The sequence below is a fragment of the Meira miltonrushii genome (assembly GCF_003144205.1).
Source record: "Meira miltonrushii strain MCA 3882 unplaced genomic scaffold FA14scaffold_1, whole genome shotgun sequence".
NCBI classification, from domain to species: domain Eukaryota; kingdom Fungi; phylum Basidiomycota; class Exobasidiomycetes; order Exobasidiales; family Brachybasidiaceae; genus Meira; species Meira miltonrushii.
In genome coordinates, this window is record NW_020289943.1 from 2,173,259 (window position 1) to 2,189,547 (window position 16,289).

Consider the following 16,289-nt stretch of genomic DNA (forward strand, 5'->3'; position numbering starts at 1 on the left):
ATTTAAATAAAATCTTTATTTTCTATAATTATTTATTATCTTATTACTATTAAATTTTATATTAAATATATAAAGAATATTATTAAAATAAATAAAATATATAATTAATAAAAAATAATCTAATAAAAGATTTAAGAAAATAATATAATTTATAGATAATAAATTAATTATATAAGACTTTAATATTATTTATATTTATTTAAAATATAATAATTATAATAATCTTATTAAAATTAAAGATTTTAATAAAGAATCGATTAAAATAATAATTAATTTTATTAAAGATTAAATTAATAATTTTATAAATAATTTAATTTAAATAATTAAAAATAATCTAAATAATTAAATTATAATTTAATTAAATATTTTAGATTTTAATATAAATCTTATTAAAGATAATAAGATTATATAAAAATTATATAATAAAATAAATAAAAAAGATAATAATATCTTATATTTTATTAAAGAAAATTAATATAAATTATATAAAAAAAATAATATTTTAATATATAAAATTATAATTTTATTAATTTTTATTAAATATAAAAAATATAATAAATAAAAAATTAATATTATTAATTATATAAAAGATCTTAATTTAATTAAAATTTTAATATTAATATTTTTAAATAAAAATATATTAAAAAAAAAAATAAGATAATCTTATTATATTTTTTTTTCTTTTAAAGATTTTATAAAGATTTTTAATTTTTAGATTATATAAATTTTATTTTAAATAATAATTAATTTAAATAAATAAATAAATAAATTTATAAAAAAATTTATTTTTTTATTTAAAAAGATTTAAATAATTTTTAATAAATATTTTTAATTTTATATTTTTATTAATTATATTATTTTATATTATTTTTTTTATATTTAATAAAACTTATAAAAAAATTAAATAAAAAAAATAATTTATAAAAAATTTTAATTATTAAAAAAAGAAAAATAAATAAAAAAGATAATTTATAAAAAATTTTAATTATTAAAAAAAGAAAGATTTATAAATAAAAAAGATTTTAATAAAATATAATAAATAAATAAAAGAGTAATAATTTTATTTTATATATATTTAATATATAAAAGAGTTTTATTAATTTCTTAAAGTTTTTTCTATATTATTTTATAATTATCTTTATAAGAAAAAATATTTTAATAATTTTTAATAATAATAATAAGATTCTTTTAGATTTTTAAATATATATTAATTCTTTTTTTTTAAATATTTATTTTTTATTATAATCTTAAATTTAAAATTATTATTTTAAATAATATTTTAAAGATTTTTATTTAATATATCTTAAATATCTTTAATAAAATATTAAAGATCTTTATATAATTTATTTTAACTATTTTAAAGATTCTTTTTTATTTTAAATATTTTTAAATATCTTTTTTTTATATTATTTAATTTAATTATAAAGTTTTATAAAATAATAATTATAAAATAATATTTATAAATATATTTAACTTTTTAAAAAACTTTATAATTATAATTTAAAATATAAAATATATTATTATTTATATAATATTTTAATATAATTTTATATTATTTTAAATTATTTAAGAAAGATTAAATTATAATAAAATTATTATTAATTTTAATATTTTTATTAGTTTTTATTATATCTTATAGAATAGTCTTATCGATTTATATTATTTTTTTTATTTCTTTTTTTTTTCTTATTAAATTTTTATTTTTAGATTTTAAAGAAAAAATAATATTTATATTAAAAAAAATTAGATAATATTTAAATTATTAATTAAAATATTAAGAAATCTATTTATTTTATATATAAGTAAAATAAATATATTATTTTTAATTATAAATATTATTTTTTAATTAGATTATTTATATCGATAAATTTAGTTTATTTATTTCTATTAAAGAAAATCTAATAATCTAAATATAAATCTTATTAAATTTAAATATATTTTTTTTAATAGAAAATAAAATAATTATCTTATTAAATTATAAATTTTTATTTATTTATTTTTTTATAAATAAGATTTTAAAATCTTTTAAATAAATTAATTTAAAATATTTTTTTTTATTTAAATTTATTTTTAAATTATGATAGATAATTTTATTTTATAATTTTTTATATATTATTTATAAGATATAAAAATAATAATAAAAAATCTTTTAATCTAATTTTTAAATAATATTAATTATATATATCTTTATAAATAAATAATTAATTATTATTATTTTTAATTTAAATTTATAATTTTCTTTAAGTCTTTTAAATTATTATATTAATAATAATAATAATTTAATATTTATTAATATAAAATTAATTAAAGTTTTTTTTCTTATTATAAGATTAAATATAAATAAAATATATAAATAGACTTTTTTAATTATATCTATAATAAATTTTAAAGTTTAAAAGGTTTTTTTTATCTTTTTTTTTTTTCTTAAAATAATTAAAATTAATTTTAAATTAATTAATTTTAAATTTAATATATAAAATATTTTTTTTATTTAAATTTATTTTTATTCTAATATAATATATTAAATCTAGATAAAATATAATTATATTTAAATTTAAAAATTAATCTAATTATTATTTAATATAAAAATATATTAATTATATATAATAATATATATTATTATTTTTAATAATAAGATTTATAAAATTTTAATCTCTATAATTAATAATTAATTTAATCTAAAATTAAATACTCTTTTAAAAACTTATATATTTCTAAGATATTTTATTTAAAATCTTATTTATAATATTTTAGATATATTTCTTTATTATTAAATTATTTTTACTAATTAGATATTATAAACTCTTATTAGAATCTTAATAAAATCTATTTATAATATAAGAATCTTAATAAAATCTATTTATAATATAAGAATCTTAATAAAAGATATTTATAATATTCTTAAAAAAATATCTTTTAAAAATTAATAATTTAAAATAAATATTAATCTATAATAAATAATTTATAATTTTTATAAATATAAGATATATAAGTTTATATTAATATTTATTATTAATTATTATAATTATATAATATTATAAATTAAGATAATATATATTTATATTTATTTTATATTTATAATTAAATTTTAATTAAGAATCTTTATTTATTTATTTTTTATATAATAATATATTAATTTATTTAATTTTTCTTATCTTATTTTTAGATTAAAATATAAAGATATATTTAAAATATTAAATCTCTTTAATAAAATCTATATTTAATTTATATATTTAGTTTTTATTAAATTATAATTAATTATTTTTAAAATAATTAAACTTTTCTTTAATAAGATAATAATCTATATTACTTTTTAAATAATATATATAATAAAGAAGATCGATACTTCTTACTAAAAGATTAGATATTCTTATTAATTATAATAGATAATAATAAGAATAAATAAGATTCTATAGGAAAAGAATATATTTCTTTTATACCGTGTCTAGTTCGCGGTTCGTATTTCTCTAGTTTTAATATTATATAGTAAAGAATAAAGGTTTCCCTACTGAATCTATCGATTCTTTTACGAATCGGTTAAATAAATATAACTCAATTTAATATGTATATAAAGAATCGTACGAATCGGTTGCGTTTCTTTTTTTATATATAAAATTTATTTTAACTACAAATTTTTAAATACAATTCAGATTTTAGCGCGTGCGCGCGCTAAAATCTTCATACTGGTTTTGTGCACATTTTTTTAAAAAAGCTATCAAAAAAGGCTGGGAAAGTACCTTTATGCAAGTTTTTCGGCCGCGTAGCCTAGACCTGACATTGGAGTCTCCACTTTGGGTCTTTTTCTTTTGGGGTCCTCTGACAAAACATTTGATTGATGCTATCTTCGGAATTCTCGGTATCGCCGATTACAAGAGAGAGAAGAGAGAGCGTTGTGAAGAAAACTTTGTTGTTGTTTGTGCGCACGCGCAGGAAATCGGTCATGATTCGGTTCCGGAAAAGAAGGGCAGGCATTTAAGGAACAGAAAGGGTATGATGCATAAGCTGTGCATAAGCAAGCTTCTCTCTCTCAAAAGGCCAAGGCAAAAGAGAGAGCCGCGGATGAACGATTGCAATTTAGCGTATTAGCCTGTGAACAATACACATAGAAATGCTGCCGCACTCTGCACCCGTTTAAACTGACATTGCATTTGAAGTTTTAATGACACACACACATTAGTGTCCTCCAAGAGGCAAGTCAACGGGGACAAAAAAAAGAAAGAAAAAAGACTTTGACAATGCTATGATCATTGCTTTCTCCTACACACGATCCGATTGTTTTTCCGCTCGTTTAGCCAAGAGGATGGAATTAATCCGACTTTAATCCTTTGCAAAGAAAAACACGGTTCAGGAACATCCGTCATTTAAAACAACAGGTAAATGAACCTTTGGTGGAGGAATTGACAAAAGCTCTGATCCGAAGGATAAAATTAATTGCCGCAACTTCTACCTTCAACAAAAAAAGAACGGCTAACAGCAATCCGTAAACCTATTCACTGGAATACGGACCGGCAGCGAAAACACACAGGAAGTGTGTACGTCGTCGTCCGGGGTTGATATATGCAAAGGCGTCGTACACTTTCTTTACGCCGATTCTAAAGAACAACAACAACAACGACGCATACAATCGTGCATCACTATAAATACCCTACTGATTCGGCTTCACCCTCAAAAATGAGTGCAACTTCATCCCCCAAACATTCACCAGCAATGTTATTGGCATCTTCACATTACGGACATGGTCATAGCCATAACATCAAAACACCCAAACATGGCAGTCCACGTATGGTCACGATGGGATTGTCTGGCGGTGCAACAACGATGCCATCTTCTTCCTCCAGTTTGATAATCGATAATCAGGGACAGGCGCATGATCCAGGGTATTTGGATGCACTACGTCAACTTCATGCAAAGATCGGAGAGGATGCGATGGGTAATGGCAGAGGAAAGAGAAGGCAATCATCTACACATGCACCTATCAGACCATCAGCATTAGGGCTAGGTTTGTCATCCAATATGGCCAATATGGATCTGAGCACAGATTCAAGCGACGATGACGACGATGATGAAGAAGACTTGGATTCGTATGCATCCTTGTTTGAAGAGGCAAGAAAGAAGGATGCAGAGATACAGAGGCGTAATTCGATGGCTGCTTATTCAGCTGCTCAATCAGCATACAATTCACCTACCCTTCGACCTATCAATCACAACGGCACTTCACCTCTGTCCACACCAGCATTCTCGGGGAGTGGACACATTTCTCCACGCAGAGGCAGTCAAACAGGAACGAGTTCTTCACCGCAATTCTTGCAGAACAGTCATTTGAACTCTTCATCTACCGGACACACACCTCCTTCTGCAAATACGATTTCTGGTCTTGGCGGTGGTGGTGGCGGAGGCAGAAAAGGAAGTATCTCAAACGGCGTGAATTCCTTAGGTGTAAGTCTGCGCTCGAAAAGTCCTTCTCTACGAAAGAAGTTGAGCAATGTTACCACGCCAAGGAAAGCATCTTCACGTAGTAGACCATCCAGTTCCAGTTCGGCCCATCAACCGTTTGGCAGTGGATCTATTCATGGAACACCGTCTACCCTGGATACACTCAATGCAGGCGTGCTTGAACGGCCTCGTGAGTACATCACTGCTGATAATGATCGAAGTGGGCTGAGCACGATCGAGAGTGGAAGACCGTTAGGGATGGATGAGCTGCACAAGCCTGCTTCCAGTCACGATTCACGATCAGAGTCAGGCAGTCATACGTCAGCACGTAAGACTTCCGTTGCCCAATCTTTGCCTGGTTCACGTACGAGTATGAGTTCACTTACCCGAGACAAATTGGAAGCCGAATTTCTGCAACAACAAGAAGAAGCGGATTTCTTGGTAGGTCCATCACACCTAAAAGAAGGTTTGGATACCATTCGAAAGAAAGGACATGAACTTGGCGACTTAGGCACGCAAACACATGATTTTCGTAGAAAGATGGACATCTTTACTATGGGTTTGCGATTTAACGCATTCAAAGCTAAACGTAAACTTGAACGTGGTTTCAAACATCATGAGACATGAACAATTGTATATATAACACAGCCGCTGCCACCGCCGCCGCCGCCGTCGTCTTTCACATTTTGTATCAATAGCAAATAGCACATTGGTTTGTTCTTTCTTGTCCAGTTTGTCTCTGTTGACTCTTGTCACCATGCCTGCTTTGATAGATTCTGAGGTTTGGTCAGCTGTCCATATAGCACATTGATCTGAATCTTTTGTCCAGTTTCTCTCAGTTGACTCTCGTCACCTTGCCTGCTTTGACAAACCTAAGGGTCGCTCAGGTGTCTATATAGCACGTTGTCTTAAATCTTTTGTACAGTCCTTTTCAGTTGACTCTCATCACCGTATCTACATTGGTAGTTTCTAATGGTCGGCCAGGTATCTATATAGCACGTTGTGTTAAATCTTTTGTCTGATTTCTCTCAATTGACTCTCGTCGCCTTACCTGCTTTGAAACTTTTTACGGTTCGGTCCGATGTCTAGATAGCATATTGGTAGAATCTTTTATCCTGTCCGTCTCTGTTGACTCTCGTCGCCTTGTCTGCTTTTTTGAGGGAACGGATCGGTGTTCATACATCAGGTCATCTCATTAGGAGCTACTTTAGGTGTCTCAACTATAGCGATCCATTAGAAAGATAGATATCTTTACTATAGGCTTGCGGTTTAAAACATTCCAAGCTAAACGTAAACTTAAACGTGGTTTCAAACATCATGAAACATGAACAATTGTATATATAACACAGCCGCTGCCGTCGTCTTTCACACTTTGTATCAATAGCATATAGCACATTGGTTTGTTTTTCTTGACCAGTTTCTCTCTGTTGACTCTTGTCACTTTTCCTGCTTTGACATTTTCTAAGGTTCGGTCAGGCGTCTATATAGCACACAGGTTTAAATCTTTTATCCTATCCATCACTGTTGATTCTCGTCGCCTTATCTGCTTTTCTAAGGGAACGGCTAGGTGTCAATACATCAGGACACTTCATTAGGAGCTAATTTAGGTGTCACGGCGACAGCAATACTTTTCAATAGTATATAGCATATTGACTTAAACTTTTTGTTCAGTTTCTCTTAGTTGACTCTGGTCGCCTTGCCTGCCTTGATGATTTCTAAGGATCGGTCAGGTGAATATATAGCATACTGATTTGAATCTTTTGTCTAATTTCTCTCAGTTGACCCTTGTCACCTTTCCTGCTTTGGTAGGTTCTATGGAACAGCTCGGTGTCCGTATGATAGGATAAGTCATTGCTGGAGCTAATCTAAGGGTCTCGACGATAGCGACACTCTTTGATACCGTATGGACGGGCTGATTAGCTTGGTGTGTCGTTCGAACTCTGCATGGTTGTGTACATGTGTTACCTCCTTTGGTCCAATACGCCTGTTCGAAAAAGAATAATTCGACACATATCACTGAGAAAGGACTTGTAGATGTTATAGTTTCCAGTACTTAAAGTCTTGGCCAGTTGTATGCCACGTTGGAATTTGCTTCCCACCAACTCTCTCTATCAGCAACAAGAATATACCTTACTCGCTATCATGTCAGCCACAGCCGCAAAGCCATTTCGAACGATAGCCCCACGGCCTTACTCTTATGATCAAACTACGTAATATACTGAAAATGATTTGCAACAATTTGCTTACCTTCAACATTCTGGTCTAGTCGTCCCTCAACACGGACTATCATTCATGGCGCATTGCATGAAGTCCATCGCAAAGAGTGTCCTTTATTTCTCACACAGAATTTCCGAGCTCTTTGACACATTTCATTGCTTCCATACAATCACCGTGTCAGGATTTTGTGTGTTGCATCTACAATAATTTTATGTTCTACCTCATGTATCCTTCCTTCAAGTTCTTCCAACGTTTCCCCTTTACGACATTCAACTTCTTGTACTACAATTGGCGCTCCTCTATCCACTTCTGCGATCACTTCATGTACCATCACACCCGTCTTTCCATCCTTCAATTCTCCCGCGGCAAATGCATCATGTGCTCGTTTGATCGCTTCGATTCCGTCAAATTGTCCTGGAAGTGCTGGATGCAGGTTGATGCAAGGGACGCCATCCAAGACTGCGAGGAACTCAGGTGATACGATATGCATGAACCCAGCCAAGATGATAAGATCCGGTTTGGTATATGTTTGTGAGGAAGAAGAAGATGTTGATTCTTGTTGTTCTTTGATCGATTCTGCCGATTTACCTTCCCCTCCAGCCAAAACAGCTTTTGCCAAAACGGCATCATAATCTTGTCTTGATTTTCCGGCATTCTTTCCTTGCCATGTCTTTAAGCTCAAGACGGCCGTTGGTATTCCAACATTTTGTGCTCTTGTAAGACCGTATGCTGCTTTTCGGTTTGAGATAACTTGTGTGACTTCTGCAAGTCCGTTTAATTTGCCTTCTTTTTGCAGTATTGCATCCAATATTGCTTGAAGGTTACTACCTGATCCAGAAATTAGCACAACAACCTTCTTTGGTGCCATATTGTATGAGGTCTGATGGAGGAAGAAGAAGTGTAAGAAGATTCAAATTTTAAGCTAGTCTAACTTTTTTTCTCAAAGGCGTATCCACACTGTGTAAGGCCGACGCTTTGTTCAATCAATGCACAGTCAGACTTGCATCGCGTTTTTTTGATTCTTCCTATAATTGTCCTGACCATCATCATTCCATCGAAAATGTCAGGTCAAGGTGAAGGTTCAGGGAAAGGAAAAAAAAAGAATGACGAAAAGTCAAGAGAAGAAGTCTTAGCCGAAAGAGAAGCTGCAAAAGAAGCCAAAAAGGCAGCCAAATTAGCAAAACAGGCCAAAGCTGCATCGGGAAATAAAAAAGCTGGTGGTAATGAGAACACCCCTGGACAGTCTTCATCTGGATCGAACAGGCAAGGTGGTGGTGGAAGTGGACCTTCAGGCAATGAAGGTGCTGCACATAATTCATCCTCTTCAGGGTCGGGAAGAGGTGGTCCAGCTGCTCCGGGCAATACAGCAAACACACCAAGACCTAGAAGCCAAGCAGGACCTAGTCAATTGCAACCTGGATCACGACCTTCTACAGCCTCAGGACAAGCTGCTCCTGGCAATACGGCCAATACAGCAAGACCTAGAAGCCAAGCAGGACCTAACCAATTGCAACCTGGATCACGACCATCTACAGCCTCAGGACAAGATCGGATAACAGGTCAATCAATTGGTGAGAAAGGATTCGGAGGAGGATCAAATGCAACACCCGCAAAACCTTCAATTTTAGGTGGAATTGCATTATTTGGAAATGTTGCAGTTGCAAAAACTGCTCCTGAAATGAGACAACATATAGTTTCAGCTTCTTATCGTGCACAAATTCATCCTTCCGTTTTGAAAACTTCTCAACATCTTGCTTCTTTTAGTATCGTTGGCGCAGATGCTCGTGCGATCGCGGTATTGAAAGCATTGAGAGACTTTATCGTCGATTATCGTACACCTCCAGGAGCAGTACTCAATCGTGATCTGGTGACCAAATTAGGACCACAGATTGGATTCTTAGTTAATGCAAGACCTTTAGGCGCAAGTGCAGGACATGCAATTCGTTATCTGAAATATGAGATCAGTGTCACTCCAGTAGATCTGGATGAGATTCAATCGAAGAATCACATCGTTTCACGGATCGATCATTTTGTACGGGATCGTATCACATATGCAACCCGTGTCATTGCTACAACTTTGGCATCTGGAAAGCTAAAAAATGGCGCAGTCGTTCTCACATTCGGCAAAAGCAGTGTTGTACAGCAAACTCTAATCGAAGCATGGCAACGCGGAACGCGATTTTCAGTCATTATTGTTGATGCCAGACCGTTGTGTGAAGGTGAGTCACTGTATAAATATCCGTGAGTCATACCCTTACTAACATTCTCTTACATTCTTTCTAGGCCGTAAACTACTGGCAAGCTTAACAGAAGTGGGCATCCCGTGCACCTATGGTTTACTAACAAGTCTAAGCACTTTAGTATCTAGAGCGTCGATTGTTCTGCTAGGAACAGCTTCTCTTCTAGCAAATGGAGCTTTGTATGCCCGTGCGGGAACGGCCCCTTGTGCCATGATGGCCAAAGCCAAAGGTGTGCCGGTGATCGTTTGCTGTGAAACATATAAGTTCAGTGAACGTGTTCAATTGGACGGTTTCGTAGTGAATGAAGCAGGAGATCCAAGTGCAATCTTACGACCAAGACAAATCACAAAGCCATCTTCCACAATTCCAAACGCTGATGCTTTGTCGTTAGAAGATGATCAACAAGGACCTCTAGCTGAAATGATCACCAAGGAAGAATGGGAGAAATCAGACGCTTTAGGCGCTGTAAATCTGTTGTACGACCTCACCCCGCCACGATACGTTACTGCTGTGGCCAGTGAAGTTGGTCTAAGTGGACCGGAAAGTGTTGGTGTGATCTTACGTGACTATAAGAGTGTTTTGTATGGTCAATAGGACCGCCTTAATAATGTCATGCCTTTAATGATTGTTTTCTGATAGCGTTAGATTTTATGCCATTAAACCGAGTTATATCATATACTCTTCCCGCATCTATTCTTCATCTCCATCTCCATCGGTCTGATGTAGTGCGGCTAGAGCTTCACGATTCTTTAGAATTTGTTCCTTCTTTGCTTGAATGGATTGATTTTGACGTCCTTCTAATCCATGGAAGTAGTATCCTACCGCTCCGAAAGCTGTCATTAGAGCAGCATGTCCTCCCAAATCTGTAATGGGAAGCGCAATCATCAGCCAAGAAGTCCATCAATCCTTCTGTATGTGGGACACGCCTACTTACTCTCTAAAACGTTACGACGTTGAATACCCAATGCATAGCATCTTGTTGCGAATCCAAGGCCGGCATAACTCAAAACACTTGTCAACACAGCCATTATTGAAGATTGTGGTCGTGTAGGTGAAGAGGGTGTTGATGGTGTGGTGGTGATTGTGATTGCAATTTCTCGAATTGGAGATGGGCCAGTGTATGCAACACACGCTTTGAGATATTCACGTGCAAGAGTACGCCCATGCCCACGCAACTTGAAGGCGCGTTTCATGCATGCCCGCTAGAAGATGATGTTCATAACTGCCATCACCATCACACAGTGAATTGTATAGTATCATTCTATATCATCACCATCATGTCAGGTGCACAGAGAGGATCAAGGGTTGTTTTTGTTGGCAATATCCCATACGATATGTCAGAAGAACAATTAATTGAAGTTTTTCGTGAAGTTGGAACGGTTGTTGGATTTCGATTGGTTTTTGATCGTGAGACCGGGAAACCAAAAGGATACGGATTTTGTGAATTTGAAGATGGTGAAACTGCTGCTTCGGCAGTTAGAAATTTAAATGAAAAAGAAGTTGGTGGTAGACCGATGAGAATCAGTTTTGCAGATGTTGATCCAATGTTTGAAGGAAGAACAACTTCAATGGGACAGGTTGAAGGTGAAGAACCTTTACAGGCTTCTGGAAGACCTCCTGCGAGAAGAACTATGGGACCACAAGGACAAAATAGACAATCTGGTCCACCACCTCAGCAACCGCAACAGCTGCCGCCTAATCTACCACAAGGACAACAACTACAGCCGGGAATAGGCGCAACGGATGCAATCTCGCAAACATTGGCTGCTTTACCACCAAATCAATTACTTGACATTCTATCACAAATGAAAGGCTTGGCAACAATGAACCCGGATCAAGCTAAAATTCTATTGAACGGTCACCCTCAATTAGCATACGCATTATTCCAAGCTATGTTGATGATGAATGTGGTGGATGGTAGTATTCTAGAGCGAGTTCTTACACAATCTGGTGCATTGGGAGTCCCACCTCAACAAGCACCACCGCAACAGCAATTCCAACAACATCCACCACAAGGACCACCTCATATGGGATACGGACAACCTCCACCATTTGATGGCATGCATTCTGGCCCGTACGGTGGACCTCCTCCCCCTCAACAAGGCGGTCAAGTGAACAATCTTCCGGATGATCAACGTGCTCTATTGGAAGAAGTTCTCAAGCTCACACCTGATCAAATTGCCGCCTTACCACCAGACCAAAGGGAAGGGATTTTGCAACTTAAAGCATCTCTCGGTCAAGTGTAATAATAGTACGTTTCCCTGCTCTCAGCGCATCTCTTGTATACATATCAATCCAAATATAAATGTCACATTTCATTATGTACACATGAGTCATCACAAAACACCTGTTAGAGTGAGAGAACATTGTCAGCCTGATATTTCGAGAAGACAGCTTCACACATATATACTCACCCTTTGTCGATGGAACATCGTCTAGACCTGTTTTTGATACTGCTTCTTTGATAGCTAGTGCCAATGCCTTGAATGCCGATTCGGATCTTTTGAGTCAAGAAGAGGAAGTATTTGTCAGTATCTGCATTTTCAATGGGAGTCCTCCGAATACATACCTGTGATGATCATTGTCGCCACGCAAGCAATCAACGTGCAATGTAACACCTGCAGCCATGGCAAAGCTATGGAAGATATGTGGGATCATCTCACACGAAAGGTCACCAATCTTTTCACGCTTGAGACCTAGTTCAGCGACGCAATAAGGTCTACTTGAAATATCGATCACTGCTCTTGAAAGTGCTTCATCTAATGGAGCATGACCTGTTCCGTATCTCTTGATACCTTTTACAGGACCTAAAGCTTGCTTGAAAGCTTCTCCCAAAGCCAAAGCACAATCTTCTGCTGAATGATGATCGTCTATCCATAGATCTCCATCGCATTTCATCTCTAATGACATTCCACCATGTTTGGCCAAAGCGTGTAACATATGATCGTAAAATCCGATTCCAGTTTTGACATTGATTACTTGAGGAGCGAATGTTGGATGAACATCAAGTGCAAGTGTACATGTGATGTTTGTTTCATTTGTCTTTCGTTGAATTGTTGCTGTTCGAACAGCGAATGCAGTTGTGTTTGTTGCCATCTTTGTGCTATGGTGTTAATATGGGAAGATCTTTGTCCAATCAACTTTGTGTAGATCTGCATGCATACAAATTCTTGACTCAACTTTTAGCCGCTTTAAGTTTGACAAGGGCTTCGGAGTTCGGGTAAGCGTGTTGTTGTTGTTTGTTGTTGTTTTAAAAGCCTTGGCAGCATTCCAACGACGACTTGCGCTCAAGTGACGCGCTGCACTTCCCCAGCTTAAAACTCTGTCCTTCTTTGTCCGAGAAAAAAAGAAAATAAAAAACTGTTTGATCATCCTGTATATGCACAAACATTCCTTTTGCGGGAATCAATCTTCTTCCTTCTATACTATCATCATCTCAGAGGAGGCAATCCCTTACTCCGCTCGAAAGGATGTCTTCCTCCGGTCAAGTTCAACAACGTAAAGGTCATAGACCGCGTGCATCTTCAGTAAGTCAACATATCGATGATTTCAATACCTACGTTGATGGAAATGGACCGCCAAAATCAATCGATGGAACAAATTCAGAAAATCCAGCAGGTCAAATTGCTGAGAATATCAGAAATGCAGTAAATTCAAAAGAAGAGAAACAATCACCAAAGAAAAAGATTAAACCTATCCCATTTCATGAACAAAAATCCAAGGGATTACTCGATGATTTACGTACTTTCAGATGGATGACAGTTCCAGCATCTTCGGCTAAATTGGCAGGTATTGTCATTCTCTTATGGGCAAATTGGCAGGTATTCACGCCAAACGTACCAAATCCGTTCACACCTCTTCTCTTTATCACACATCAGATTCCCATCTCTGAAGTGATCAAATCCAATCCATCTTTGGCTGCTAACAATGACGTGATTCGTTATCAAAAGGGATATGGAGATATTCTCTTCCTTTTGTTTTACATCATCGTCTTTAGCTTCTTACGTCAATCTACCACAATCTACATCTTCAAACCTTTTGCTGCTTGGTGGGGAATAAAGAACGATCGTAAACGTGAACGATTTATGGAACAGGGTTACTCATTCCTTTATTGGGGATCGGCAGGATTGTTTGGTATATATGTGATGTCCTTCCAAGACAGTTGGTGGTATCAAATGGAACATCTTTGGGTCAAGTATCCTCATTGGATGATGAGATCAGAATTGAAGGTGTATTACCTACTTCAATTCAGTTATTGGATGCAACAAGCTTTGGTCATGCTTTTGCGTTTAGAAGCACCGAGGAAGGATTATTATGAATTGATCGCTCATCATCTTGTCACCCTTTGGCTCGTCGGTTGGTCGTATTTGGTCAATTTGACAATGATTGGAACGACCGTTTTCGTTTGCATGGACGTTCCTGATACTTTCTTAGCAGCGGCAAAAGGTCTAAATTATTTGGATTTAAACAACATTGCAACGGCAACCTTTATCGTCTTGATGTTCATTTGGACGTATTTCCGTATTTACCTTTCAGCAGTGACGCTTTATTCGGTTTGGTATCAATTTGACTTGATCCCTCATTTTGCACGAGAATGGAACCCAAGAAAAGGATGGTGGATGATTTGGTGGATGAAATATCAAACGTTTGCACCTCTTTTCCTGCTGTTGCTCCTCAACTTGTTCTGGTACGTTCTCATGTGGCGTGTGATGTACAGAGCAGTTCAAGGCAGTGTAGGCGATGTACGAGAAGATGGAGAATACGACGAAGAGGGGAAAGAGAAATGAGAAACAAACGAACACGATAAAACGATATACCCTTTTCTTCATCTTCACAATTAACAATGCTACTTCTGGACTTGATCCATTGTCTTTTATCACCTGTAAACCTAATCTTATCTCCTGCAACATTCTTATGCGTTTGTGTCTGCTTTGAACCTCCCGAATTCCTTACTCCTTCGGAAACGCGCCCACGCTATCCGGCATCTCTTGGCACGGCACATTGACACTCAAATGTACATCTTCTTCTTTACCCCACCATCATCACAACCTTCTCCAACTTAAAAATGCCGGATCAACTTGAGTCACTCGCACCGGCTAAATCGCCCGATCCAAGCTTGATGCTCAGTCCTTCAGGCAGTCCAAGGGTATTGGTATTAGGTTTCGGTGCCTTGGGTGCTCTTTACAGTTTCTTATTATCAAGAGGTGGTGCGCGAGTGTATGCGGTTGCACGTAGTAATGCCGAAACGGTGAAGAACGAAGGAATAAATATTCATTCACAAAAGCTTGGTAAACATTCTTCTTATAGACCTTTGGATGTGTTTGCATCTGCAGAAGAAGCAAGAACAAAAGTGGAAAATTATGATTATGTTTTGTGTACGGTTAAAATTTGTCCTGAACAACGTGCGACGGGGAAATGGATTAAAGAATTCTTACCAAGTGGAAAAGGTAAATTACGACCGGAATTACCTACTGTTGTTTTTGTGGAAAATGGAATCGGAATCGAAGAAGAACCTTATCAAACTTTATGTCAAGGTGATGAACCGGTTGCTTCTACCATTATTAGCTGTTGTGCATGGTTAGGTGCTACTTTGGTCGATAAAGGAAAAACGGTCGATCATGGAGCATTAGAGCGTTTGGAGATGGGCCTTTACCCATACAGAGAAGCAGGAGAGGATGAAGAATCTCCACAATCATGGCGTGTGACGAAATTGCACGCATTTGCAGAAACATTCAAAGCCGGCGGTGGTGGCTCGGTGGTCATTGTGGGCGATGTTCAAGTGAAGAGATGGGTAAAATGTGAGTATTTGGCAGGAGTTTACGGAGGGAGAAAATGTGCTGACCACTTTCCTCCTTATCAAAATCAGTATTGTGGAACGCAGCTTGGGGTGGTCTTACCACACTGGCACGCCAAACGGTATCTGAGATGTTACAAGAGGATAATCTCGATATTTCTGCAGATCTGGTCCGAAAGATCATGATGGAAGTCGTATCAGTTGCCCGTGCATGTGGATATGGAGAAGATCAATTACCGTCTAGCAGCGTTGATGAAGTGTTTGACTTGACTTATTCGCAAGCACCGCGATTCTTGAAAGATGGCAAAAAACCAAACCTCAAAGAAGATTTCAAACCTTCTCTTTTGGTCGATTTGGAGGCACAAAGACCGATGGAATTGTCTCCAATCATCGGAAATGTCATCCTTAAAGCAAGACAACACAACGTCAACGTTCCACGATTGGAAGTCATCTATGCCGCTTTACGTCCATCGCAGATGCAATTCGTACATCAAGCAGCAGCAAGGGCCTAGAGTTCTATATCTAAAAAGCAAACGCAAAAACGCAATCATGTAAAAGTACATAGCATTTCTTAATACAATCGTCTTATTTGACGATAATCTGTA

The 16,289-nt window shown here is 35.0% G+C and overlaps 8 protein-coding genes across 8 annotated transcripts; 5 read left to right on the plus strand and 3 right to left on the minus strand.

The window, feature by feature from the left end:
- The first annotated feature begins 4,379 nt into the window (after positions 1-4,379).
- FA14DRAFT_13729 (uncharacterized protein) lies at positions 4,380-6,476 on the plus strand. The gene has a single exon (XM_025497033.1). The coding sequence runs from the start codon at positions 4,672-4,674 to the stop codon at positions 6,058-6,060; it is 1,389 nt and encodes a 462-aa protein (XP_025357691.1). The 5' UTR covers positions 4,380-4,671; the 3' UTR covers positions 6,061-6,476.
- Positions 6,477-7,783: 1,307 nt separating this feature from the next.
- FA14DRAFT_159464 (phosphoribosylglycinamide formyltransferase) lies at positions 7,784-8,532 on the minus strand. Its single transcript, XM_025498224.1, has one exon. It carries the CDS (start codon positions 8,516-8,518, stop codon positions 7,820-7,822), a length of 699 nt encoding a protein of 232 aa, XP_025357692.1. The 5' UTR covers positions 8,519-8,532; the 3' UTR covers positions 7,784-7,819.
- Positions 8,533-8,710: 178 nt separating this feature from the next.
- Positions 8,711-10,510, plus strand: FA14DRAFT_187499 (nagb/rpia/CoA transferase-like protein; the record flags this gene model as incomplete). Its single annotated transcript, XM_025501606.1, has 2 exons — positions 8,711-9,869; positions 9,934-10,510. 2 exons carry the CDS (start codon positions 8,711-8,713, stop codon positions 10,482-10,484), a joined length of 1,710 nt encoding a protein of 569 aa, XP_025357693.1. The 3' UTR covers positions 10,485-10,510.
- A 41-nt stretch (positions 10,511-10,551) lies between these two features.
- On the minus strand, positions 10,552-10,918 carry FA14DRAFT_141599 (uncharacterized protein; the record flags this gene model as incomplete). The annotated part of the gene is made up of 2 exons (XM_025497142.1): positions 10,552-10,753; positions 10,825-10,918. The coding sequence occupies 2 exons, from the start codon at positions 10,916-10,918 to the stop codon at positions 10,581-10,583; spliced, it is 267 nt and encodes an 88-aa protein (XP_025357694.1). The 3' UTR covers positions 10,552-10,580.
- Positions 10,919-11,119: 201 nt separating this feature from the next.
- Positions 11,120-12,202, plus strand: FA14DRAFT_141600 (uncharacterized protein). The gene has a single exon (XM_025497143.1). The coding sequence runs from the start codon at positions 11,168-11,170 to the stop codon at positions 12,134-12,136; it is 969 nt and encodes a 322-aa protein (XP_025357695.1). The 5' UTR covers positions 11,120-11,167; the 3' UTR covers positions 12,137-12,202.
- FA14DRAFT_159466 (putative HIS3-imidazoleglycerol-phosphate dehydratase) lies at positions 12,142-13,110 on the minus strand. Its single transcript, XM_025498225.1, has 3 exons — positions 12,460-13,110; positions 12,305-12,390; positions 12,142-12,237 (listed from the first exon to the last, which is right to left on the minus strand). Exons 1-3 carry the CDS (start codon positions 12,984-12,986, stop codon positions 12,227-12,229), a joined length of 624 nt encoding a protein of 207 aa, XP_025357696.1. The 5' UTR covers positions 12,987-13,110; the 3' UTR covers positions 12,142-12,226.
- Positions 13,111-13,603: 493 nt separating this feature from the next.
- On the plus strand, positions 13,604-14,662 carry FA14DRAFT_105955 (longevity assurance proteins LAG1/LAC1; the record flags this gene model as incomplete). Its single annotated transcript, XM_025495765.1, has 1 exon — positions 13,604-14,662. A coding segment is annotated over one exon (1,059 nt), but the record flags the coding sequence as incomplete, so codon positions are not given.
- A 347-nt stretch (positions 14,663-15,009) lies between these two features.
- On the plus strand, positions 15,010-16,196 carry FA14DRAFT_163290 (6-phosphogluconate dehydrogenase C-terminal domain-like protein; the record flags this gene model as incomplete). Its single annotated transcript, XM_025499810.1, has 2 exons — positions 15,010-15,688; positions 15,757-16,196. 2 exons carry the CDS (start codon positions 15,010-15,012, stop codon positions 16,194-16,196), a joined length of 1,119 nt encoding a protein of 372 aa, XP_025357698.1.
- Positions 16,197-16,289: the final 93 nt, after the last annotated feature.

Coding starts and splice junctions, on each gene's coding strand:
- FA14DRAFT_13729 (XM_025497033.1), top strand. CDS start 4,672: ATGAGTGCAACTTCATCCCCCAAACATTCACCAGCAATGTTATTGGCA.
- FA14DRAFT_159464 (XM_025498224.1), bottom strand. CDS start 8,518: ATGGCACCAAAGAAGGTTGTTGTGCTAATTTCTGGATCAGGTAGTAAC.
- FA14DRAFT_141600 (XM_025497143.1), top strand. CDS start 11,168: ATGTCAGGTGCACAGAGAGGATCAAGGGTTGTTTTTGTTGGCAATATC.
- FA14DRAFT_159466 (XM_025498225.1), bottom strand. CDS start 12,986: ATGGCAACAAACACAACTGCATTCGCTGTTCGAACAGCAACAATTCAA. Junction 12,391..12,459: donor GGCGACAATGATCATCACAG/GTATGTATTCGG, acceptor TTGACTCAAAAG/ATCCGAATCGGCATTCAAGG.